General features: G+C 46.3%; 1 protein-coding gene across 1 annotated transcript in view; it reads left to right on the forward strand.

The window, feature by feature from the left end:
• The window catches only part of LOC118778791 (protein bassoon-like), a 65,095-nt gene extending 42,568 nt beyond the window's left edge, over nt 1–22,527 (forward strand). Inside the window, exons 4-12 of the mRNA XM_036530510.1 lie at nt 3,538–4,014; nt 4,719–11,813; nt 12,432–14,604; nt 15,061–15,899; nt 16,141–16,237; nt 16,747–16,878; nt 17,299–17,354; nt 17,534–17,676; nt 21,576–22,527. Coding sequence (XP_036386403.1) covers nt 3,538–4,014; nt 4,719–11,813; nt 12,432–14,604; nt 15,061–15,899; nt 16,141–16,237; nt 16,747–16,878; nt 17,299–17,339 — 10,854 coding nt within the window. The 3' untranslated portion in view covers nt 17,340–17,354; nt 17,534–17,676; nt 21,576–22,527. The remainder of the gene's footprint in view (nt 1–3,537; nt 4,015–4,718; nt 11,814–12,431; nt 14,605–15,060; nt 15,900–16,140; nt 16,238–16,746; nt 16,879–17,298; nt 17,355–17,533; nt 17,677–21,575) is intronic.
• The last annotated feature ends 5,220 nt before the right edge of the window (nt 22,528–27,747 follow it).

Below are 27,747 nucleotides of genomic sequence, written 5' to 3' on the forward strand. Positions count from 1 at the left end.
TGTATTTCTTCTTGGTGTCGTGGCAGAGATTGCAGATGCTGAATGATACAGTCTCCTCTGAGTTGATATAGTGTACATGTTTTTATGACACTAAAGCTGATGGCCTATTTAAAAAGCTATTAATTTACACTGTGCACATAATTTATCCTCTGTATATGCAACTACATAGCTACTACATCTATCTGGCTGTACATGAAAAACAACTCATTTTGAAGACTTGTTTTCAGTGTCCCAGTGGACATCCATGAGCTAATAACTTCAGAAAAAACAAAGGCCTGTTAGTGCAGGACTGGATGTCGAGGTCAGGGAAGTTGAAACGTAGATGGGAATGGAGTGGTGCTGTTGGATCACGCTTCCCTTCCCCACAGTCTCACAGAAACGTGATAATTATTCTTCACAGATTTGTAGGATGAAGTGATTTTCTCCTGCACAGAGTGGGATGCCATTAAAAGGTGTAGAAATCTAAGCCTCCAGATGGTTGTTAATTGCATAGACTAAATAAATGATGAAATAAAAGAACAGGCAAGAGCAGCTGCAGCAAAAGAGAGAGGTACTTCCATTGTTTCGATATATATATAAATTTGTGTGGCCATTCCTGCATCCTCGTAGAGAGATTTATGGGCATGGATGGTCTCACTCACTCACACACACACACACACACACACACACATACACAAACACACATGTATGTGTCCACATGCACACACTCACACATATATCCACACACAATGAGAGATCACTAGTATTATAACCGTAAGGGGGAAGGGGGGGTCATCTTGATAGAGAGGCCTAAGAGAGAAGCCTTTATTGATTTTATCAGGACTTTTGCTTCGCATCACACAGTGATCTGAGGTAGCTGTAGATATAAGAATATAATATCCAGATGGCTGGAGCATTGATGACTATCAGAGAAATATGCTGAGGGGTGACAGATCCATGTTTTTATTACATTCAGTTTCAGGTAGAGTCTGACTGCTCTGAAAAGAACTGCTGATGCCTGGAAAATGCTTTCTGTTTTCTTTATCTTAACCACAAATTCTCCCTTCTTTCTCTTTTTAATTAATTTGTTTCCGTTAATATATCTGGCATTTTAACAACTTCAATTTCTGTAAAATAAAATACAAAAGGACAAAGAAGTGAAAATATATTTAAAAAACACTTATTGTAATGTTTTAATCTGCCAGACATTAAGCTGTAATATGAGAAAAATGCATACTGTTTTAAAAACAGAACAGATCTGTGTCAAAGAGTCTGAAACTGACACACTGATCCATCCATCTATTATTAATCTTTCAGCTGGAATCCTGATGCCTTCCACTACGCACTTCTCAGAACTCCTCAAGCACCCCGTAGAAGATGAGTGTGTCTGAGGAGTGTGAATTCACTCTAACACTGTGGTGGAATGCATTTTCTCTGTCCCAGACACACTTATTTCCGCACATGCAGAACAAGCCTCACATGCAGAACAAGCTATGATCACATTAACTCTAGTTTACGTGTGACATCGCAATATATACCATACAACATGGTCTGACAGACTGTTTGATAGATGATGATATTCACGATATTCATAAAAATGCATGACTTTGTCAAGCAGTAGTAGAATTATTATATCACCTTAGTGAATGGCTGGCTATTTCTATATAATAATTAGACTTATCAAATATTTGTTTGAATATTCATTGGGGATGGCTAGAAAGCAAATTGTGTTTCATCTTAGATTTGAAAGTTAACTTAAATATTTATAGAACTGTGATGCTCTGACTCAGATGGCTTATTATAGAAATATGAGTAATGTTTTTATGCTGAGCGGTTATGCCAGACATCCAGGTTCTTCTTCCTTAGGTACCTTAAAAAGGTCACAAGTAACCAAGTTTCTCTTCATCTTCCATGCCTTGGATTTCTTTTGCAGTGCTGTTAAAGTGAACCAGCAGCTTTAAAATCCCAAATACGGATGGTTATGAAGCCCTGGACTGCTTTGGATAACACACAGTGTTATGTTTCTATGTGATGAATTTGGGCGGTCCCCTCCATCACACCCTAAATTGCACAATTTTGTTTCAGTCTTGTCTGATAATTATTTATGTGTGACTAGCAAGTGAATTCAAGTGACTCAGTAATACAAGGTATGCGCATACAATATATTTTTGTCCATTCAGTCATAACCAGTCAGTTCCCTCACCTTCACATTGGTCATTTTCTTTCATTTGTGACTGTAACTATGACCATGATGGAGCGAAGTTCACCATTGACGGATATTCAGTTAAAACGTTTTTCTGTGTGTGTTGACTTTGTGTTATTGCCATTGTGTCTGTGTAGGTATTCATAGTCTAGGTAGCTAACAATATTGCAATATAAAGGGAGATAGTCAAACAGCTGCATGTGTTCAAAAGGAATAGTGAGAAAACTAACTCACCATGGTTGCAGGTATGTGCATGCGCATGTTTATTCCGGCAGTGGTGCTTTACTCTGGCCCTGGCTTATGGGAGCAGTAATGAGTTTAATTAGTGTGCTTTTTCAGTGTCATTTGGATATATCCATATTGGATATGGATATGTGTTATTGGTTTACTTGGTTGTTTTTGTTGTGTGTGATTTTTCTTTTTTTATGCACCTCTGCTGTTTTGGGCTTGCATCTTCCTCCCTAAGACCCCTGCAGCACATTACCGTCTTCGCATTCTACAATACATTTGCAACTCTTTTATAACTCATCACAAACAGACCTTTGTCCAACCACATGCAACTCAGTAACTGCAACATCCATTCTGTGCACAGATATGGGTCATGTGAGTCATCTCTGTCTAAATAATATTATGCAGTTCACAGTTTTTTTGGATGTCCACCAAAAACACTGAATGCCTTTTTATCCTTGAGCAGCTGAGATATCTAGTGATCCAGCAGACTTATAGTTAGATATGGCTAGCTGTTTTTATTAATCATGTAGGTTTTATTGCATGTAAATTGTTTAACATGGGAGTAAACAAGTAAATTCCAACTTGTTACACAGTTATATTTAAAAATGTTCTGTGCAGTCATGCCCCATTGTAAAATTCAGTATTGTTCCACAGCCATATTTAGTACTAGGTACAAGGCTTCTGGGACATTTGCTGATGCTCAGTATGAGGACTGGAACAGTTATCTGTGGGATGGAATTGTCTGGGAGCCTCACAGATATTAACTATTTGTATTAGAAGTTTAGCATCTGGGGGCTACGTATGCACCACAGAGATGAGCAATAAGGGCATCAGCATTCTTTTATAAGTTTTATGAACATATTTACAGGAGATATATGATCACTGGGTTTGACAAACCTGCCCCTCCCTTGCAAATGTCTATTACGTGTAGCTGGTGGAAGTTTTAAGCTTTTATTTTCGGGCACATTTTCTTATTATTACAGTGATTATCATTTTTTCTTATTCCTCCCTTACATATTTGAATCGAAATGTTTTCTGAATTTGTTTCATCTGAGGTTTTACTAGTTTGTGCAAATATTTTGATTGCTGGGGTTTTTATTTTTTCTCTTTCTTGTGTTTTTCAGAAGAAAGAGTGGCTTTGCCTAAATTGCCAGACCCAGAGGCTAATGTCTGGGGGCCTGGGTGATGAACCACTTCCTGTTCCTCAACCATCTCCAAAACACCAGCCAACGGGCTCACCTCGGCAGCAAGCACCAGCCAGTCAGCAGCAAGCCCAGCAGCCACCACTACAGAAAGGGCCCAATCAGCAACCAGGACCAAGGCCGCCAGGCCAACAGAAACCCGTTGCTAGCCAAGTAAGTGGGCCTTTCTCCCCAGCCAAACAGCCAGTGCCGACTGTCCAGGATAAGACTCTGTCACAGCCAGCGGTCTCAAAGGAACCCAAGGACCAGCAGCCAGTCCTGGATAAGGATAAAACAACACCCAAACCAGAGAGGGAAACTGAGATCCGTTCCTCTCCAGTGAAGGGGGAGTTGGATCAGATCATTCCAGCAAAAGAAACCAAGAAAAATGGAGGGTCTCAGAAGTCTAGACAAAGTGACGTGAGTGCCTCTTCACCTTCATCATCGTCTTGCATCGGCATGAAAAATAATCACCATCATCATCTTCTTTTTCATCCTCATCATCATGTCCATCATCAGCCTACCTTCACTGTCATCACCAGATTCTCATCAGAATGGTCCACCAGTACTTCCTTATCGTTGCCATCATCATCATTGTCGTCATCGTCATCATCATCATCATCATCATCATCATCATCATCATCGTCATCTTTATTAGTCATCACCAGCAGTGTCACCACCATTGTCAATGTCTTCTTCATCATCGTTATCATCTTCATTAGCATAATAGTCATCACTTTTATCATCCTCTTTGTTGTCATTACCACCACCATCATCAGCATTTTTATTACCAGCATTTTCTTCATCTTTGACTTTGTGTCTGTTCATCTTCATCATCCTTTCTGTTATTCATCATCACCATCATCATCATCAAGTTTAATTTCATCACCTTTGTCATCATTACGATGAAAATGTTAAGCAAAGACTGGGGGGTGACTCTGTAAAGAACAGTGGTGTGAAAATTTAATATTAGCCACTAAGAGGGTTTTGGCTGCAGGATGATCATGAAATTAACCTTGAAATAAATATTAGTGTTAATATTGCTATGAGTCAGTGCTAATAATGGTCATTGATGTGTCTCTTTATCTCTGACAGTTATTGTTGATGTGTCTCTTCCCCTGCAGGATGGCAGTAAGTCCAGTTTGCAGGACGTGTCACGGAGCCCCCAGAGCTTGAGTGATACGGGATACTCCTCGGATGGGATCTCCAGCTCACAGAGTGAGATCACTGGTCTAATCAAGGAGGAGGGGGTGAAGCTAAGCGAGCGGGGGCTCAGTGAACACAGCCCCCCCAGCCCCTCCGAGATCACCAAGCTGGAAACCTCCATGCGCCCCCTGCTGGAGTCCAAGACTATTGCAGACCAGGAGCGGGAGCGGGGCCGGGGGAGACATCAACGTGACTCCAGGGATATCGATGATAAGAAGCAGAGGCCTCGGTCCCTGTCCATCAACCAAGAGGAGCAGGAGGGGGAGGGGGAGGAGAGTCAAGCAGACTGGGACAGGCGCCGGGACCGCAGAAGTAGCAACGCCGAGTCGTCGGACGACCTCAGCTGCAAGCTGCGGCACGACTATGTGGAGGACAGCAGCGAGGACGGATTTTCTCCCCTCGCAACCAAGCAGAGGAAAACTCCAAAAGACATGACGGATGAGGAGTTCATGAGGAGGCAGATCTTGGAAATGAGTGCTGATGAGGATGAGCATGAAGAGGATGAAGGGTATGGCTACACAAAACCAAAAAAGAACCAAAAGCACAGCACCGATTCAGGGAAGGACAAACGCCGCCTCACTCATCACTCCAGCAGCTATGAAGAAGACAGCAAAGGAGCCTCTGATGTCTACAGGGACACAAGGGATGATGAGGATGATGGGATGATGGCTTCGCAAGGAGGTCTCCGCCGCTTTAAGACCATTGAACTGAACAACTCTAATAGTTACAACCGTGACATAGAACTCAGCACAGAGAACGACCTCACTCTGGACAGAGAGCCAGAGCTTGAAATGGAGAGTCTGACCGGCTCTCCTGATGAGCGATCAAGGGGAGAATACTCTTCGACTCTCCCTGCAACCACGCCAAGCTATACATCTGGCACGTCCCCTACATCGGTTTCCTCCATGGAGGAGGACAGTGACAGCAGCCCCAGCCGAAGGCAGAGGCTGGAAGAGGCAAAGCAGCAAAGGAAAGCCAGGCATCGTTCCCATGGCCCGCTATTGCCCACCATTGAGGATTCATCTGAAGAGGATGAACTAAGGGAGGAGGAAGAGCTGCTGCGGGAGCAGGAGAAAATGAGAGAGGTAGAGCAGCAGAGGATTCGAAGCACCGCCAGGAAAACCAAGAGGGACAAGGAGGAGCTGAGGGCACAGAGACGCAGGGAGCGATCCAAGACTCCTCCTAGCAACCTCTCTCCCATTGAAGATGCGTCTCCCACAGAGGAACTGAGACAGGCAGCTGAAATGGAGGAGCTCCATCGGTCCTCCTGCTCAGAATATTCTCCCTCCATTGACTCAGAGGTAGAGGGGTTTGAAATGATTTCTTCAAAGTTGTACAAGTCTGGCAGTGAGTATAACCTGCCAACCTTCATGTCTTTGTACTCCCCCACTGAAAAACCAACTGCCACATCACCTTCTTCCATTGATAAACCACTGAAAAGCGCAGAGGAAGTTTATGAGGAAATGATGAGGAAGGCAGAGATGTTACAGAAGCAGCAAAAGCAGCAGATGCAGCAGGTGCGTCAAGGCCATACAAACCAGCAGGAAGAAGCACGAAACCTGCAGCATCGGCAGCAGGAAGTAGCTGGCCAGCCAGGACACAGAGGCAACATTTACACAGATCCTCGCCAGACATCACAAAACATCACAAAAATGCAGCAGTCTTCCGGTCATGACATGAGGCAGCAGCCAGGTGGTGATACAGAAATGGCTGGGTCATATCAAGACAAACAGCTTTTAGATACTGGATCAGCATTTGCTAAATTACTTGAACAGAACAGTGCTCTGCTCACACCTGGCACAAGCCCCACACAGCTTTCAGCTCCTGTGTCCTTCTCAGAAACCAGTGGGACTGGAGGACGAGGGCCTCCTGATGTCCGAGTCACTCAACATTTCGCAAAAGATGGACAAAAGGACAGGACTGGGGGTCAAACAACTAAATCGGGTGTCACCCCTGGAGCTGCCACCACTACAGCTGCTTATGGGGTGTACACCCGGGATGCAGTGGCGATGAGCCAGATGTCAGCTAGTCAACCTACTGGTGCAACTCAGTCATCAACGTATGTCCGCCAAACAGGAACTGTGGCTGCAGGTCCAAATGTTTCCAGCAGGATAACAGAGATGAATCAAAGGGAACCTCCTGGGAGACGGGGTTCTCAAACAGCACACAGTCCACAGCCCACATCCCCAGAGCCTGCCAGCACCTCTCTCACCTCTAGAGTCTTCTCTTACTTTAAAGGTACAAGTCCTCCTCTTTCACCTTCTTCCTCTCCCACTCAGAGTCCTACTCATTCCCCATCCAGAATGGGCACTACTGAGCTCTCCACACAAACCTATGGCAAAGATAGCAAACCATCACCCCCTGCTGGTTCAGGAGTTGCCTCCCCAGTCACAGGTCATGGTACTCAGACGCCACAGAGAGCTGCTTCACCACGCCTCTCTAGGCAACAATCATCCCAGGATTCACCTTTTATGGTGATAACCCTGGGGTCAGAGCCCACCAGCCCCAGCAAACCAGTGACTGTCAACTCCTCTACTTCTCCTCTCTCCTCACCAACCAGGCTAAGTCGGCAGACAACATTTCAGACTTATACTCCCACTACAAGTTCCCCAACTTCCCCACAATACCACCCCCCCCATCAGTCACCACAGCATGGCTTACAGAAAGCTCAAACTGCAGAAAGAGTTCATGTTGGCACAAGCACCGTCACCACCACAAGCTCCTACACCCGTGCCTCATCGTCCATGGAGAACATATCCCTCTGTAGGATCTCCACTGTTCCAGGAACATCCAGGGTTGTTGAACAAAGCCACATGCTACCCAGTGGCAACATTGTTGATCTAAGGGCACCAATGAAACCAGCCCCCATCATCATGACAGAACAGGGCATGGACTTAACATCCTTGGCAACAGAAACTCGTCGATACTCCATTGGAACTGAAGTGAGCTCTGGCCGGCATTCTACAGCTGTACAGCCACTCATCATGAACTTAAATGCCCAGGAACACACACATGTAGCAGCATCCACAGCAACAACTGTGAGTGTCACAGTTGCAGCTTCTATGTTCATATCCCAGCCAAAACAGCCAGTGGTCTATGGAGATCCCCTGCAGAACCGAATGGACTTAGGTCAAGGAGTGGGCTCAGCAGTATGCCTGACTCAGAACAAGCCACCACTCACAGATCCATTTATTCCAAAGATAGATGCTTGTCTGGAGGATTTAGGCATTCAGCAACAACAGTTACAAAAGCAGCAACAAAAGCTGCAACAGCAGCAGCAACAGCTAGAGGAGCAACTCCAACAACATCAGCAACAAGCAGCTTCATTTGCTAGATATAACTTGGCAAACCAAGTCCAGCCCATGCTTCTAAAGAAAGACTTGCTGGTGAGCCACACTAGCAGTGCTCAGGCTGTGGTGAGTGTCACTGCGATCCCCAGAGCATCTCCTCTCCCATCCCAAGCTGGAGCAGTCACCTCCCCCATGCCTCCTCATGACATCTACGGTGGTGCCCCATTGGAGCTGAAGAACAAACCTACGGTGATGAATCTTTCCACCGGTAAGCCTCATGTCATGGTGGTCCAGCTGGAGGATAGTGCTTCACAGGGAGCCACAGTGACTCAGCTGGTTAAATCAGAAGAGCCTCCTCACCAGGAAGTCCTGGATCTCACTGGACAGATCAAGACAGAGAACCAGGTAGCTTGCTGTGATGTTGTATACAAGTTACCCTTTGGTAGCAGTTGCCCTGGACCCTTTGCTCAGAGACCCAAGGGGCCAGAGAAGGCTGCTGTGTCTGAACCCTCTCAGGGCAGCCGTCCTCCCTCTGCCACTCAATTGAGTGGAAACAGAGCACATGAGTCAGGCCACGATAACTACAGATATCAACAGCAAGGAACAGGTACTCAAGGAGTAAGAGAAGAGCACAAACCTGCACCCCTTCCAGTTTCTGGAAGGTTACAGCCATCTATGTCAGACACTAATCTTGCTGAGGCCGGGCTTCATCACCCTCAGACAAAGACTGAACCTGGCGAACTGGCAGTGGATCTGAGCACCATGAGGCAAGCATACGAGGGAGGCTACCTGGGTATGGGTGTGCAGTACGGATCATACACAGATTTACGTCATCAGGGGGATGCCACGGGCCAACCCTTGCCTTTACGAAGGTACGGCTCCATGTCGAATATTAACACAGACGTTGCCTATTCTCGTGATCTCTCCAATTTCCAGGAATCTAACCTGGCCCAGTACAGTGCTACCACTGCTAGGGAAATCAGTCGAATGTGTGCAGCCCTGAACTCAATGGATCAGTTTGGGGGACGCTATGGTAACACCCCAGAGCTTCTGCAGTATGGTTCTGTGAGAGGAGCCAGTGCAGCAGGTAGGCTCAACTTGCAACAGAGCTTAGCATCAATGAGAGCTAACCTGATGCTTGGCTCTGATGGGAGGCAGGCTGCACAGAGTCAAGCATATGCTAACTTTATAAATGCTAGACAAGCAAGCCTACGGGCATTGTATCCCTCTGCTGTCAGAGCTGCTGATGGCATGATCTACTCCACAATAAACACTCCAATAGCCTCTACCTTGCCAATCACCACCCAGCCCGCTTCTGTCCTGAGACCCATGCTGAGGGGAGCTTACAGACCTTACCCTCCAGGTAGCATGACTGCTGTACCATTGGCTAGCCTCACCAGGTTGCCTATTGTAAGTCCAAGGATGCCTCTGTCCCCACAAGGACCTTATCGCTATCCTACCCCCAACCGTTTCCCCGCAGCCCCTGTCCCTACAAGTGCACCACCAACCACCACAGCCCTGGAGACTCCTGTCTACCTTGGGAAGCCTTCAGCTACCCCTGCTCCGCCAGGTGGCATGCATGCAGCTGCATCCTTACCACAAGCACAGCTCAGTCAGCTGAGTACTCAAACTGTACCAGCTGCTGGTGTCCATACAACTGCACTGCCTATCCAAACATCTGCAGTGGTGCCCACAAATCAACAACTTCCAATGCAAATGGCATCTCCACAGCTGCCACATACTCAGCCTCAAATGCAATCTCAAGCAACCCTGCCACAGCCCCAAATGCAAACTCAAATACAGCCTCAAATGCAACCTCAGACTCAGTTGCAAATGCAATCCCAAATTCAGCCACAAATGCAAACTCAAATGCAACCCCTAATGCAGCCCTTTACCCAGCCACAAACCCTTCCACAAATGCAATCCCAGACCCAGCCACAAACACTTCCACAAATGCAACCTCAAACACAGCCACAAGCTCCTTCCCAGCAGCAGACCACCCCCCAGGCTGTGGCAGCCCCAGCAGCCAGCACCACAGCTACCACCAGCAGTAGCATCCCTGAGAAGGATAAGGAAGAGGAACGATATCGTCAACAGCAGGAGCAGCTGCTCCAGTTAGAACGGGAACGCGTGGAATTGGAGAAACTTCGACAATTGCGCCTACAGGAGGAGCTAGAGAGAGATCGTTTGGAGCTGCAGCGACACAGAGAGAAAGAGCAGATGTTGGTGCAACGGGAAATCCAGGAACTGCAGACCATCAAGCAGCAGGTCCTGCAGCAGCAGCAGGTGGAGAGGGAAACTCAGTTAGTTATGCAAAGGGAACAGTTAGCCCAGCAGAGAGCACAGCTGGATCAGATTCAATCTCTGCAGCAACAGCTCCAGCAACAACTTGAAGAGCAGAAAAGACAAAAAACTGCTGCTGCTGAAGCAGCTGCTGCAGCTGCAGCAGCCGAAGCAGCAGCTGCAGCTGCAGCAGCTGCAGCTACTACTGCACAAGGTGCCATACAAGGTATTGCTGTGGTTGGAGCAGGTGCCCCTCAGGGATTCTCTATTATCTGTGATCAGAGTGGCAGGGTAATTCAGCAAGATGTACCACTGGAACTTCAAAGGACCATAGGTCAGAATGGACAGTTCTGGCAGCCTTGTATTGAAGGGCATGTTGTCCAGGGAGTGGTGACCTCAAGGCCTCTACCTAGCTCTGCTTCGGAAATGTCTCTGAGGAACAAGGATCACATGGAGACCCGGGCCATGAAGAAGCGGAACTCGATGCCTCGTCTGAGAGATGATGGAGAAGGGGAGGAGAACCAGCCCACAGTCAAGAGGATTGCAGACAGTAGTGTTCAGACTGATGATGAGGAAGGAGAGGAGAGGTTCTTATTGTCAAGGAGGAGGAGAACCAGACGCATTGCAGACTGCAGTGTCCAAACTGATGATGAGGACCAAGCAGAATGGGAACAGCCGGTGCGCCGGCGTCGATCTCGCTTCTCTAAACACTCCGAGTCCAGTGCAGAGACTAAAGCTGATGCATCCAAAGTCTCCTCCTCCAGTATTGCCATCCAGACAACCACAGACTCTTCCTGCCAGACAGAGCCAGACCAGCTGGGCAGAGTTTCTCCAGCAATCCACATCACTACCTCTGAACCCAAGGTTGAGTTGTTGCACTACATCTCAGCTCCAGAGAGAACCCAGAAGGGGGAAAGCCTTGCCTGCCAGACCGAACCTGAGGCCCAGTCTCAGGGTGTGGTCGTCCCTCAGCTCAGTGTGCCCACCACCGTCAGCCCATACTCCACCAGCATGCAGCTCGTCGGCTCTGGTGTGGCTGATCCCCTCTCCTCACGACAGCAGGGAGTGGCTAAGTTTGAGAGGAGGAAGCCTGATCCCCTGGAGATTAGCTATCAGACCCAACTGCAGAACGAGTCCCTGTCAAACCTAGGTCGCCAGGCTCCCAAATCTCCCCAGGTTCTGTACTCTCCGGTCTCCCCTCTGTCCCCACATCGCCTGCTGGAAACCTCCTTCTCTTCCAGTGAGCGGCTCAACAAAGCACATGTCACACCGCAAAAGCATTTCACCGCTGAGTCACCCCAGCGTCATCAGACTCTGCCCCGACCAATCAAGAGTGTGCAGCGATCAATGTCAGACCCCAAACCCCTCAGCCCCACCTCAGAAGACCCTTCCAGGGCCAGGTTCTCTTTGTACCAACAACAAGCTCTCCAGAACAGCCAGGTATGTAACAAACATGGACACAACAGTTAACTGCCACAGGGAATTATAATTTTGTGTATACTAATTGTATCAATGTTTTGGATTAATTTGTACACACCAAAGGGATAACTATTATTAATTCTGTTTTCACAGTATTATATACACATCAGCAAACCTCTCAGGTGTCTTAATGCAAATACAGGAATTTGATTAAACAGTGCTCCACAACAGTCATTTTCAATTATTTAGTATAATCATTTGATTTTACTGTACATATTAATATGATTATTGTCTGTACAGTATCCCCATAAAAAAATTCATGTTCATATTATGTGACACACTTTGCTGAAAATGAATGTTACTGCTGAAAGTGCAGGTATTATTGCAATGCAATATAACACTCATGTGGCCTGAGTTGTAACTCATCTATCAGAGGAACTTTGACAAACAGAAAAGTGCTAGATTAAATTTCAGAATCTGTGAAATCTTAATGCTGAATGAGTTCTAACGCACAGTGTAGATTAATGAATGTGTTGAACACAGTGTGGGGTGATGAGTGTGCTGACCATGGTGGGGATTTGAGTGTGTTGAACACAGTGCAAGTCTTCGCGCTAACTTTACCCCATTGTTGTCTTCCAGCTGGCAGCATTGCAGCAGAACTCGCTTATGCGTAAAGTGAAGAGGACCCTTCCTAGCCCACCCCCAGAGGAGACCCCCCTTCCAATTGTCACCCCTGCCCTCCCTCAAATGTATGCCTCCCCTTCCACCCCTCCGAGGGTGCTCCCTAGGCCCGCACAGGGCGTCACCAAGGCTGGGCTCCTGAGTGAACTCAAGGCGGTCGAGCAAGAATCCACAAAGCTTCGAAAGCAGCAGGCGGAGCTGGAGGAGGAGGAGAAGGAGATTGATGCCAAACTGAGGTACCTGGAGCTGGGCATAACCCAGCGTAAGGAGACGCTGCTGAAAGAGAGAGAGAGGAGAGAGCTAGCCTACCTGCGGTGCATGGGAGACAACCGTGACTACATGTCTGACAGCGAGCTCAACAACATGCGCATGGCCTCATCCGGTTTCGACAGCAGTGGTCTTTTGTCCAGGCCAAGCACAGCTCCTCTGAACCAGTTCCCTGCGGAGCAGCTCACCCCATCTCAGTACCCCTCCACATCCTCCTTCCTCAACTATCAGTACCCCCAGAGCCAGCCGGCACCACCCCCATCCCAGCCCACCCCCACCTACCAGCAGATAGGATTCCAGCCCCCACAGTACCCCACTATCTCACAATCTCAACCTCAGCCTGGCACCTTCCAGCCTCACCCATCTCCCCCCACCCTCCCAACTCAAGGGACATTCCCAACGCAGGGCTTCCCTCAGAGCCAGCCCTCCTATCAGACAGACCTAGGTGTGCAACCCAGCCTTGGGTTCCAGCCCCCTCCTGGCCCTGCTCCCTACCCAACTCAAACCCTGCCATACCCAGCCCACACACCCTTCCAGCCTGGTCAGGGCCTGTCGTTCCAGCCACAGGCAGAGGTGCTGACTATTCACCAGAAGCCACGACAGACCTCTTTAGCTGACTTGGAGCAGAAGATTCCCACTAATTACGAAGTCATCAGTAATCCCACAGTGGTGGTGACTACCACAGCTCAAGACACTGCCTTCAGCTCCCCCTATGCCTCCACGGCAATGGCTAATGCTTATGGCCAGTACCGCCCCCCGGAGCAAACTCTGTCTGACCGGATCCGCTCAGCAGACAGCCCAACCTCCACCTATGCCTCAGAGGGCCTGTACACCAACCTGGAGCAGAACATCCCTCGGAATTATGTCATGATAGACGACATCAGTGAGCTGACGAAAGAGAACATGGGGGCATCCTCTGACATGCACAGGCCCGATGCCCATGGGCAGCCTGCTAATGGCCGATACGGGAGTGAGAATGGTCCCTCCAGACCTAGCTCCTACGGCAGGGCTGAAGAAGAGCCAGAATACCCATATGGCAGTGGCAAGAGCACCACCACTTACCAGCAGCAGGGGGCAGACCCCCATGGCAGAGGGGGCAGTGGCAGCAGTGCTACCATGGGTGGGGGTTCCTCATATTACTATGACGACTACAAGCAGTCTGGCCGCAGCAGCTCTGGAACGGGGCCACAGAAGCATTCCTCTAAGAACTTGGCACCAGCAGTCGTGACCTCTAAGCGCAGCAAGCACAGGAAGCAAGGCATGGAGCAGAAGATATCCAAGTTCTCTCCGATTGAAGAGGCAAGAGATGTAGAGTCTGACCTCGCCTCCTACACCATCACAACATCTACCGGCGACAGCTGCACCGTGGTGTCCAGGGCTAAGAAACTCCAGGACGACATCACCTACGGGCTGAAGAAGAATGTCTATGAGCAGCAGAAGTATTATGGGATGTCAAGCCGTGAGGCGCTGGATGAGGACGAACGCATGTACAGCTCTGGCAGGTCCAGGTCGACTGGATATGGAATGGACAAGATCTCCTCCAGAGATTCAGGCTACAGGAGCAAGTCGTATGAGAGGGACACCATGGAACGGTCACAGAGAGCCGGCCACAGCAGGGGCAGGCCCTCCATGCGACCCCAAAACTCAGAAGAGGAGAGTCCGCTTAGCCCTGTGGGGAAGCCTATGGGTGTGGGTCGAGGTTCAATGGGGCCAGACCCGCATGATAGTCGTAATCAGTATGGCTCCAGTCACTCTCTGCCTGATGTACAAGATCACATGAAGGACATGCCAAGGAACCAGGTCTACAAGCCTGATGACCCTTACCTTGTGGATGATATGCACTGTGCTGTATCTGACAGTGAAGGTAACTGGTGCTGAAATGCCAAACTGCTTGATTTCACATGTTCCTGCTCTACTTGCTCAAAGACAGTGCATGCTAATGTTGCTTCTGCAAGGAACAAGCTGCTATGCCTCAGTTGACTTTCTAAAATGTGAATGCTGTGTCCAGGGCTGAAACCGCATGTGCCTGTCTTTTCTTTTTTTATGCTACAGCATGTTTTCAGCTGTGTTTGTATTTAATATTGTGTTGTGGAGTGAGTCAATGTTTTTTTTTTCAATTTTGCATAATTCTTTTTGTTTTGGACCCCTGGTTCTGTTTTATGTTTGTCTGTTTTGTTTTGTTTTAATGTGTCCAATGGCCTTGCATCCTGTCTGTGGTAAATCTTGGCTTGTTTGACATTCTCTGCATGGGTTCAGTTTGCGCACATTTTTCCCTGATCCCTGTGAAGACTGACAGCTAATCTGTGTTTGGTTCCCGAAGCCTATCATTTGGGACAGGAGGAGACGGACTGGTTTGAGAAGCCCCGGGAGCCGCGGGAGCCCCGGGAGCCTCGGGCTGAAAGGTCCAGGCACTATGGCAGCAGTGGACATTCTTCCTCCGGGAGACGGAGCCACGTCAAGCACACCTACCATGACTACGACGAGCCTCCAGAGGAAGACCTCTGGCCCCAGGATGAGTATGGCCCTCCACGCCACTCCTCGTCCTCTTCTCGGGAGCACAGGCACCACAGCGGAAGCTCGGGAAGGCACTCTTCATCTCGCCACTCCTCGGACGATCCGCGCTCCTCTCGCTCTGCCCGGGGCCACGCGAAGGACTCATCTGCGCGGCCGGACTCCAGGGGGACATCTTCCTCCACACAGAAGAGGGGGACTTCACAGGGTTACCACGGCTCGGACTCCCGCGACCCCTCCGGTCACCAGCACGGTTCAGGTGGCCCCAGGACACAGAAGCAGCAGTCGTCCTCCAGGAGGCAGGACGGGTCCCGGCAGCAGCAGCGGTCCTCTGGGGGACCAGCATCAGGGCGGCAGCCAGGGCCACAGCAGCAGGAAGGGCAGCAGGAGCAGACCCAACAAGGCCAGCAAGGGCAGCAAGGGCAGCAGGGACAGGCGCAGCCAGTCGGGCCACCTGGGCCAGCCCAGACTCCACCAACCACAGCAGCAGCACAGCAGCAGCAGCAGCAGCAGCAGCAGCAAGCTAAACCTGGACAACCTCAGGCTCAGCCCCCAGCCCAGACTCAATCCCCGGCACCACCACAATCCCAGCCACAGGCCCGCCAGCCACAAGCAGGCCCACAGGCTGGTATCCAGCCCACCACTGCAGTAAGTGCAAGCAAAAAATGTCCCCACAAATATACAAACAGACTGTAAATGAGGTAAAACACCACAACATACTGTAAGGCTGTTAATGGTTTTGTAGGTCTTGCCTGAAGCAACAGAACTGGATAAACTGCACACATTTCATTTCACCTCCATCTCTCTGCAGCTTGTGGAAAATACAGTAAAAAAGTGATATTTGTTTTAAGTAAGGAGGAATTGAGCTACTCTCTCTTTCTTGGGACAGGCTAAGACAGACACAACCGCTGATGCCTCCAAGCTGGGGATGAAGCCAGGAGTCACACAGGCTGCCAAACCGCCCCAGGTTCCCCTGACGGGTATAGGTGAGCAGGCCACAGTACCATAATGCTGCAGGACTTCTCACAAGTCTACTCTGTCAGGGAAATGTGTGTTTAACCCTTTCAGAATGCACTGCACCACTCAGTAAACTCTGAAAGACATTTTAAAGGAAATGTCCCAGCTGTTTACACACAATTCTCACCAGAGGCTTTAGCACAGGTTTCCAAAAATGCATCTGCATACATGTCATATATGTAGAACATTTATTTTTTTTATAATGAAACAGGCCGTTTTGGACACACTGTATTGCTGAAGGTCAGAGTTTTATTATTCAACAATACAATAGTCTTTGTGAACACGCAGTGTGTGTATGAGGCTGCATATGTTTTTGTGTTTATTTGTGTGTGCGAAGTGTGTGTAAATGTCTGTGTGCATGTCAGTGTGTGTGTGTGTGTTCATTTATCATTAAGGGTTATCATTTTACAGACTCAGTTGTCTGTAAAACAGACCAATACAGAGCCACTAGCTACAGATGATGGTGTCTCTCTCTTAGGGTCAAAAGCAGCACCCAGGCCAGGCAGCATAGGCAGTGCTGCAGCAGGGCAGCCGGGGGCTGACGGGGAGAGCGTCCTCTCCAAAATCCTACCAGGAGGGGCAGCGGAGCAGGCCGGAAAACTAGGAGATGGTAGGTGGGGGTGGCGGAGGAGAGCAGCAGAGATATAGTTGTACTGCACACTTCCGTGTGTCCGGGAAAACCTCTGAATATTAATCTCAGAAAAAGTGTTTGGTTGGACGAACCAAGGTTGGCCCAACATACAATGGCCGACTAATCATGCCTGCTACAACAATAAAACACTTTCCCTGGAATTACTTAATTCCTGTCCACCTTTCACTGCGTTTTCATACAGCAGAATTTGACTGGGACAGGAAGCATGTGTCAGTTGCTAAATCACTAAGTACCTTCATCGCAGAAAAAATTGAAGAAAAACAATTGACTGCTGAATATGCAGAAAAAAATCGGATTTTCTAATTTGTGATGTTTCATTCGGCATGCTGTGCTGCGTAGGTCCTAACTATTCTGTCTCCCTTTCTCATTATTAAACAGCTGTGTCTGCTCTGGGCAAGAAGTTCACCTCCTTCTGGTGAACAGCAGGGCGGAGGGTAAGTTTCACCACCCACCCAACCCACCATTAGTACCTTTTCAACCAATCAGAGATGGTTTCAGTACATAGTAGATTAATCAGAAAAATCTCAGTGTGTGCTAGGCCAATCAGCAAGAGTGTAACACAAGTTTAAGGGAAAGCGTAGACAAAACCAATGTGATCATTCTGTCTTTTCAGGGTTTTGCAGTTTATACGGAGACCGACGTGAGGGTTCGTACTGGAGAAACCTATGAACCACCCCCACGCCTACCCTTGTGTTTCATCAGCGAGAGAGAGAGAAGAGACAGAGAAAGACAGAGAGAGGAGGTGTAAGGACACCTGTGAGTATGGAGTTCTAGCCTTTCTGTTACAAATAACATCCATGTCAGTTCGAATGCTATATTAGTAAAGACAGTTTACTTAATCCACTGTACAAACACCTGCATTTTCCCCAATTATAGTAATGAAAAATCAAGAAATTTACTTTACTTTTGAGCTGAAGCTATGCTTGAAGAAAAGCTCTTGGTGAACAAATAATACTGTTGATAGTTTCAATGCTTAGGTATGTGGGTGAATGATCAGAAACATGCTGTAAGTGCATCTCTGACAGATTAGTCATTAGGTTTCAGAAATACATTGAATAATTTCCTGGATTCTGTGCAGCATGGCCATCGGGGGAGGGAGTGGGTGGGTGGGGTCACTGGGTAAAGTCATCAGTTTTCACATTTCTCAGAGGGGCAAATCTGTGCACAGGACCTTGACTGCAAGATAGGGGGTAAAGGTCACATTAGGTGTCTGCTGATTGGGTCTGTAATTTAGAGGCTCAGGCCTGCTTGTAAGTCTATAAAAACAACAACAGGACATTAAAAAGAAAGGCTGATTTGGAAAATATGAAATTACATCGTAAGATTATTGCTGTTATGCATCTGATAGCAGTCACTGTGACAAATGTTCCCTGCTGTGCAACATTTAATGTTTTGAATCTGTCACAGGCACTGACCTGAATCATGCAAGGCCATTGTAAGCTGATAAAGTCATTGTTCTACAAACCCCTGAATATTTTTTGTAATCTTTTGGTCAGTGTTAAGGACTGTTCATAATAATGATAGACATTATTAACTGTAGATGTATAGTCTTTGGTTTCAGATTGAGGCTTTAAAGCATCCGAGCTGGGAGTGCTGTTCTGTGACTATAAATGTTCCTATTAAAAAAAGGAATAAATGACCAATATGAAACCTTTAAAAGGATGGAGGAACCCAGATGGTGTTCTCTATAAATCACATTGATCAAATCATGAATTCCATCCATCCTACTTTTCCCTTGTATGTGCTGGAAGATGACTCCCCCTCAGCCACGTCAATCTGACTTTAATTTTGTGTGCTTTTTTCATTTTAAATGCCAGTGTATTGTTGTCTTTTGATTGTGATTTATTGATAAATTGCAAGGTGAACAAAATAAAGTCAATCCGTCTGTGTGCAGATAGTGTTACATTGTTACAGTAGGTGTTGAAATCTTAAGGCCATATTCCACTTTCTGTCCTAGGAGAGCAGTATATTAACACTAAAGTGATTCACTGTAGGTTTTTAGAAGGATAACATACAAGTACATACAGTACATACATTCATGCCTGTACAGTGATGTGCATATATACATAAACATTTATATTTGGAAATCTGCACATGAAGAGGTGTTCTGTGTCTACTACATGGCTGTTAGGCATGCTCCCACACTCCTCTCCTTCTGGAAAAGATGAAAGGTTAAATCTCAGGTCACAAGAGCTTGGTACTTGTCATTAGAGCAGCAGGCTGAGGTACGCTTTCACTCAGAAAGTAACTGGGTCAGCTGCTGCGTTTATTCTCAGCAAGTGGATCAGCAGGCAGCTCTAGCATTAATGCCTTCACCTGCACAATGCCTTCACCTCAGTAAAGTTAGTGTGAGTCAAAATTAAAAAAAAAAAAAAAAGAAATCTCTGTGCTTTTCACTGCTTGGGTGTTATCAGTGTTAATTCACATTGTTATGGGGAAAAATCTCTGTGGGTTTGGAAGTTAAATTAGGCTCCTAGAGAGAATGTGTCTAACTTTGGCTGACAAAGACATCTGTTGCAGTATTGTATGGTTTATCTGTTATGCCTTCTGTGAAGCAGAACGATGAGGCTGACAGTGATGGCAGTAAGTGTGACGGAGCTGAATGACAGAGGTAAATGTGAGGCTTAGACAGTATCACTCCTACAGTGAAAGCCACAGGACACTCTACTGGCCAGATCTCTTTTTTTTTGTACAGAAACTTGATTTCCTATGAGTCTTGGATTCTTATTTGGTGTGCAAAAACAGAAAATGATGCCTCTTAGTGCATGATTCTCAAAAAGGAATTGGTGTGTACAAATAAGAAAGAATGTTCTCTCTGCTGTGTCTGTCCTCCCACACATACCTGCCTTTACTGTGCGTGAGAGCTGGTCCACATCCTCCTTAGTGATATAAATATCCCCATTCAGGGCTGCTCAGGGCAGCTGCAGGGATTAAACTAAGTCCCAGGAGCGTGCCCCTGGAGGGGGTGTGGCCTTCTGTAGGTTAGAGAGGTAATGCTATGATGAATGGGGGTGTGGCCTTCTGTAGGTGAAAGAGGTAATGCCATGATGAATGGGGGCATGGCTTTCTGTAGGATGGAGAGGTAAAGTTGTGATGAATGGGGGTGTGGCCTTCTGTAGGTTAGAGAGTTAAAGTTGTGATGAATGGGGATGGTAAAGGTAAATAAAGGTGAAGTCACTGTGGCAATCATTTGAGAGGGGGTGAAAGGTGTTCTTCCTGCTTCTGAGACAAAATTTAATTCAGATATTTGGAAATTTAGCCAACATGGCAGCAAGCCTGTCTTCAGTGTGGCCAATCCAAGTGCTGCATGCCTATTCTCACTCTCCACGACACAATCATTTCACGCACTTCAAGTGGATCTTTATGTCCTATTTGACATGAATCTCCATGTGAAAGCGTTATTTCTGTGATGTTATGTTGGTACTGTCTAAAAGAGTGGCAAGTTTATATTATAAACTCTTCAATTTATTCTCTTCTGCAGGGATGACATTTTAATGCACAAGTTCTGCCTACCAGTGCTCAATGCACAAATATAACAAAAAGACACCAAATGTCAGGCTTTGAATGTTGCTAGCCTTAAAATCTCTGAAGCATTTAGTGCAGAAAGTGCAGTATGAGTAAAAAGACAAGGGGTGATTAACAAGCATATTATAATAATTAGCAGGTAATGCTGTGCGTGATCTTCAGAAAATAAAACTTTCTAATGATTGCTCATGTGAAAGAAATCAATACAGTGCAGAAAGGACATTTAGCAGACATGTCATAAGGTGTGGTGTGTGACCTCCTATTCAGCACAAAGGCATCACTGGAGAGGAAGCAAGAAACAGGGGATGTAAAAATAATAACAGCGCATACTAATCCTAACAGTCACACCCTGCACAGTCATTTGCGCCCACACACACACACACACACACCTATACATTTCCTATGGATGGCAGAGTAAAGGATCACTGTAAAGAGGAGAAATTATTTCACTAAACCCAGTATACTTTGACAGTGCTTGAGTTATACTTAAATAGCAATGACTACATTTAAAAATGAAATTTAAAAAAAACCTTGAAAAGGAAATATATTATGATTATATAAAATATGAATGTCTTTTGTTTGTCTACACCTCATTTATTTGGGTTTGCCTTCTCAACTCTTAACATGGTTATATAACAGGAATAAGTTAACTCCCATTGTGATTCATTCTACTCTGCTGTCCTCTAGTGTCCACAGGCTAGAATGCATTTTAACTGCATTTAGGCTTTACTAGGAGTGCATTCATAAAAGCTCCTATTTTGTCATTTAACAAGTAGCAGTTGGCTCTTCAGTGAAGGCTGAGCTCTACACCCCATGTTTTATCCTAGCTGTATTGTCAGCCAACAAATGACCATGAGCCTACATTGAACTGGTGATTCCAAAAAGGGCTGCATAAAACTTAAATCATTAAAAAAAGTGTTGGATGAGGTCTAGGTTTGACTTTTGTGTTATGCTGTACACACACTGTACTGCTGTGTTGCTTCAGTGTGTGTGTCTCAGTGTGTTAAACACAGGGCTTCAGTTTTTAGACTCAGTGTGTGAGTCTCAGTTTATTAAATTCAGTGATTATCAGTCTTCTTGCTCCATTGAACACTGTCAGTGCTGACCAGGAACAATTCCTTATCTTATAGGTACCCCAGATCATCCAGGAGGGAGCGTGTGCATGTGCTGTTACCCTGCCAGTGTGCCCTTGCTGGAACACTGACCCTAGACCTTCTCTGGCACCCACGCAAAGCTGATCAGCCCAACTGAAGCATTATGGGAAAGGAGAGGCTGGCTGGAAGACTGCTTGGAAGCATGTGGTTGTAGAGTGCGCTGGGAGAACATGTGTGTGCATGTTTTCAGGTGACGTGTGGACATGGTGCACTTATCTGAGCTCCGCCATTGTGCGGAATCCCTAATCCCAAGGGCATGCTCAGAGTGACAATCACAATCTCCTCTCTCTGGATTAAAATCCAAAAACAACCACAATCTCTTCTCTCTCAGGACTGAGTCCCATAACTTCTAACAGTTCATAGGTTTTCTAGTACTGAAAGACCTCTTGTTACGAGTCGAAAGCACTTCAGGAAGCAACAACAAAAAAAGGAGAACTACCACGGCAACAAAAATGTCTTTACTATTTTGCTCGATTATTGTTTTCTGTCTACATTCCAGGACAGTAAGGATGCTTTTGTGGAAGCATGTGATGTGCGGCGAAGTGTGGCAGGGACGAAGAGGCAGCACCCACATGAAGACCCAACACTGTTCATCTCTACAGGCTAGGGAGCCACACCAGACACCGCACAAACATTGCGCCCAAAAACCAGGAAATGGCGTCTTATCTGGACAGAGGACGGAAGGCAGGAAAGACGCACAGGCTGGATTCCTCCTTTAGCTATCAAAGCCATGCTGAATTCTTGGGCACGTGGGAGTTCTGATTTCCTTTTTGTTTGTTTTGTATTGTTTGCCTGATATTCTTCCACTGAGGAAAGAAGCAGCCTTAATCACTCCATTTTTTACTTGGATACCTCACATATTTTTTTAAATCCATATTACCCTAGCCTGATTTCTTTGCACAACTGTATGTATATAATATCAGTTAGAATACAGGCTGTAATGTTTGTTTATGTATGTATGTATGTATGTATGTATATATTTATTTATTGATTTAATTATTTGGGTGGGGAGGTTATGTATGGTTTTGTTCGGTATTATTTATATTTTTATGTTTTACCATTATAATTATTTCATTTGTTCTCCATTTCATGTTCTTTTTTTATTTAAAAGTGATATTTCTCAGAGGGCCGAGTGTTGTTTGTGATACGAGGTCTGGCGTCATAATGTAATATTCTGGACTGTTCCACTCCTCCAGTGCAGGCACACTCTATGGGGTCCCACTGCAATAAGGCAGAGTGGTTCTGAAGGGAAAGGGAGCCCTGCTCATTTCCATAGCAAGTGAGCAGCGGTCTGAGCATCACTGAAGAAGCACATTACTAGTGCAGTGCAGTTCTGCCCCTTTCTCCATAGGCTGTAGGCTCTACCTGCAGCCTGTGCACACTGCAACACATGAGCTCTCACCCAACCAGTGCAGAACGTTCTCCCAATCTTTCTGTAAATATGTCAGCGACGTTGCCATATTGCCACAGCGTCACAGTAACGCTGCAAGAACGTTGTGCCTCAGCTGGGTGTCGTTGTGACTCCAGCACTCTGAGTGAGCACACCATGATTTTGATCATTGTCATGGAAACGTTTGGGTCAGTCTCCACTTGCTGTTTTGTTGCAGTGTTGTACAAAACCAAATCTACCACTGTTCACACTTAATCACACAGAGAAATACACGGACAAAATCACACACACATACGCATGCATGTAAGCACACATACATACTCACATACATGCACACACATACTCATACATACACACACACTCACGCATGCACACACACACTCAGCATGCCCTGTGGTTTAATTTCCTGTGTGTGTGCGCGCTTCTTCTCGTCCTAAAACTAAAGCAAAGGTATAAATCAATCAACTGGGCGGTGGAACATGGTTTCATTTCAAACGTTCTATGCAATGATTCATTTTGAAACTGTTAATATTTAATACCATTATCAATGATATGTTTAAGAATACAAATAAATTGTGTTACTAAGAATAAAAAATGGGTATAAAGTTGTTTGTATTTAGCTACTTGTATGTATGGAATTTAATAACTGAGGTAGATTTTTTATTGTAGTGGCATGTTGAAGCCCTCTGTGTCTCTGCCATGGGACCTGTTGCCAAAGGGGACGTAATGCCCCTCTGTAGTGTCACTGATGTCCTTCACCCTGTAGCTTCAGCATGGGTAACTCGGTAGTGCACCATTCCTGCACGTCCCCAATTCTCTTTTCCTGTCTGCGCTCTCTCCAGTTCGGCTGCCAGTTGTTTATGCACTTGCTATTCGATTGAAAAAAACCCCCACATCAGCTGCTTAAGTCTCTACAGGGAAATAAAAGCCATCCATTCCAGTTCTCCATTGGGAGGGAATAAAGCTGATAATCCTTCATACCAAAGTGAAGGGACATTTCTGGTGTCAGGAGGGTGTGTCTGCAGGTTGATTTTGATGAATAGGGAGAAGGCTTTGATGGGACAAAAATATTTGGTTTATACTGTGCAGCAGGAGCTCTTGAAGCTATGGACAGATGCAAAAATCTGTTTGTCTATTCCTCTTCGGGTGCTGAATGATGAAGGGGCCGGGGGGGTCATGTAGACTGTAAACGAGCCATTAGTCATTATAGACGGAAGTCTGACACTGACAAAAAAAAGCATAGAAATCATAAAAACAAGGGCAATCCCACCCTGTGAGATGTCAGCAGGGGGAGGTCAGCCACCCCCCGCCCCCCCACCACCGCCTTCAAGCCATTTCCGTCAGAGCATGCAGTCTGCTGTTTTGCTCTTGGAGTCAGGCACAGGGTTCATCAGCCACTGCTGCTAATGCAGCTTCAGCGCACGGTGAGGCTCGGCAGAGTCTCATACGGGATCCCTGCTTCCAGGCATGCTAACTGTATGCACGTGCTGGGACTGTGCTGGGAAGGAAGTAATATTAAAAAGGCCATCGGTCCCGCTGCATCTGAGGTACACTGCCAAAACCCCGCGCTCTTTATGAGTGGATGTTTGAGGGAAGAGGATGTTAGCTTCAGTATGTTAAGCCAGGCAGAGAACTGCGCGCTGACGGTGTGTGGTGCAGCTTGGGCTGTTTACAGAGCTCCTGCTGTAGCTCATTAAGAAGCCCATCACTCTCCCCCTCACGACAGCCTCCCGCGCCTCTCCCACCAATCTAAGCGAAGGGACTACGTAGTGCAGCATCGTGTCGCCCCGGTGAGGGCGCAGGCTGATACAGAGAGAGAAGCAGAGACGGGGGACGAGGTTTTGAGGTCTGAATGGTTGCAGAAATTGACCCTCACCAGGGACTCCACCAGGGAGACTCCCGCTCTTCGTTCAGAATGAAGTGCATGACCAAAAGTAGCCAGTGCCGCCTCAGAGGTAGCCGTCCTCACTGTAAATAGCAATACTGACTATGATCCGTCCGTGCAGGGGCAGATCTGAGGGGGGAAGTGACGGCCGAAACGCGTGGGAAAAACCTACCCCCCTCCCTACCCGTGCCCCCCCACCCCACGCTGGCTTGCCTGCCAACTCTGTGCTTTTGTGTATAGAAAAAAAAAACAAACAAGCATTGTGTATGTGGCTGGCTCGTTTCGACTGTTGACAAAAAAAAAAACTTGTATTCAGAAACATATTGCTCTGTGTAGAATTTCTATACATGTGGTGTTTGTTTATAAAATTAATCCTGACTTCCAGGTGATTATTAAAGGAGTGGATGCAGATCTGTAAAATAAATAAAAGCAAAATGAGAAAAAAAGCAATTAAAAAAAAGAAAAGTTGAAACTGAAAAGTCCGTTCACAGTTGTAAGGACAATGGGCTAACTCCATGTGTCCGTTGTGCAAGCTCGTGTATGTTTCAGTGTATTCCTATAAACAGCTGTAGTAAACTCAGTGCATCATGTCAAGTAATGTGATTAATTGAAAATATTGACCCTACATTTCCATCTGGAAAGAATAAAGGAAAATGAAAACTGCAGTGTATCTTTGGAGTGCATGCTTGTTCTTTGTGACAAGAGAGAGTAAAATCTAAATTAGTTATGTACTAAAAACAGCTCATGTAAATGAATGAATGAATGAATGAACAAATGAATGAATGAATGTTGTTTCACTTGGTTCAGGGTTTGTCCAGGTGCATACCATTATTGCAGTGCAAAAGTGGTTTCCTCATTGAGACTACGCCCTTTACGATCACTGAATGAAAGGTGTGCTATACCAGGATTAAACCGCCATTCCATACCCCAGCACACGGGACTCGATCACCACATCTGCATCAGTTCTACACAGGTGTAGACAGATAAAGTCAAGACAGGTTTATTTTTTATAGCACATTTTTTACAATTCAGATTGTCAAGAAGTGTTTTACAAGTAGTGTAGCATAGCATAGTAAAGGCCCTAAATATTGTCCCTGAAGCAGATTTTGGGTTTCTGTACAAAGCGGTTGGAGCCAGCAGAATCGCTGATATATAACCAATACCTAATTAATCAGGGAGTCATGTGATTTCCTAATAGCACTTATTTAATACTTCCCCCCCGAACAGTGGCGAAACTAGAGTTTTATACATGGGGTGGCCAAGGCTACTTCAGGGGGTCCATAGACCATGACGGAAAATTAGTGTGTAACCCTAACCTGGCATCTAAGGAGCATGAATGAATCCTGATTGCTGATTAGAAGTGATAATTCACTTAACCCGGAGTTCTTCAGTGTGGCAGATAGTGTGGTCAACTAGGGTTACTTCGCTAGAATTCTTTAACATGCTATGAATAGCCAGTGTCTCAACCTCAGAACTGCAGCTCAATTTCTTTCTCTCTCTCTCTCTCTCTCTCTCTCTCTCTCACACACACACAGACACACACACACACACCGTACTGTACTCACATACCGGAGAGACTTGGGTCACGAATATATAATCTGGGTCTATAAGTGTTGAACATCCAAAATATTTTCAGAAAATAAAGCTCAAGCACCAAGGAGATAAGACAGCATTTGTGTGTGACATAATTTGCATAGTTTATTTATGGAAGTAAATTTACAAAAAAAACAAACAAAACAAAACAAAAAAAAACACTGAAATTTGACATACCATGTATGACCAACTTGTACAGACCTCTCTGATCCACCCAGGTCAAACAATATGCATCTACACAGCGACTCAACTTTCGTAAAAATTTGTCCAGGAAACCTAAACCTGATGCTAAACCTTAAAACTTACTTCAAAATGGTGCTTTCGCCGTAGGTGTGCCATAGTTGCGTCAGTTGCTCGCGTGACTCACGAGCTGTGGAAAATACTCACTTCATGGTCCTCGATTTGAAGAAGGCGCCACCAGATGTCAAAATAAACGCCTCTTTCAACAAGAGGTGAAATGGGATGTCAATCAGCATCAAACTGCCACTGATAGCGAATGAAATTTTAGGGTGGCACCTGGGGCGGCCAATCAGATATCAGGGGTGTCCAGTGCCACCCAGCTAAGCCAGGCTTCATTTAAACTTTGATGCTTGATCCACACTTAATTGAGACACAGTGTAGCCTAATATACTGATGCTCCGTATACATGCCATGCTTAGTGAGAACTCATGTGCAGATGTTTTAGTTTTCTGCCAGAGCAAGGGCATGCACTATTCACATGCTGCCACTGCTTTGGTGGCACTGTTTGTTGGTCTGTTGTCCCAGTACTGTACACAACAGAAGGGCCCCTGTGAGCATGTCTGTTTTGACCTAGTGTGGTTCCCATAGTGAGCCCGTTGGTATGCGCTCAGTGGAGCAGCTGGCAACTCACACTCAGTGCTGGCAGCCCACACCAGAACCACACCAACCCCACACCTGCCTCAGATTGCCCACAGCAAACCTACACTCAGTTCATTTCAAGCCAACAGTTATCCAGGCCAGGGGTGTAAACCCATGTAATGACTATGGGGGTATCTGGATTCTTTGCACAGTATTGTTACATGATCCAAGGGAGCCCTCTTGAGGCTGATGAAACTCCGACTCGCCTTTTCTGATAAATAAATAAATAAATAAATAAATAAATACAGAGTAGCAGTACGTATATTTTGACTCAACTAAACTGGGTTTCAAATAAATAGCTATGTCTGGAAATACATCTACCAGGGTGAAACAGCCTTTCGCTTTCTTATTTGGTGATGTCGGTTTGTAATAACCGTTGTACTTTTGCGGTGGGGTAAAAT

Source organism: Megalops cyprinoides, chromosome 6 (genome assembly GCF_013368585.1).
Source record: "Megalops cyprinoides isolate fMegCyp1 chromosome 6, fMegCyp1.pri, whole genome shotgun sequence".
NCBI lineage: Eukaryota > Metazoa > Chordata > Actinopteri > Elopiformes > Megalopidae > Megalops > Megalops cyprinoides.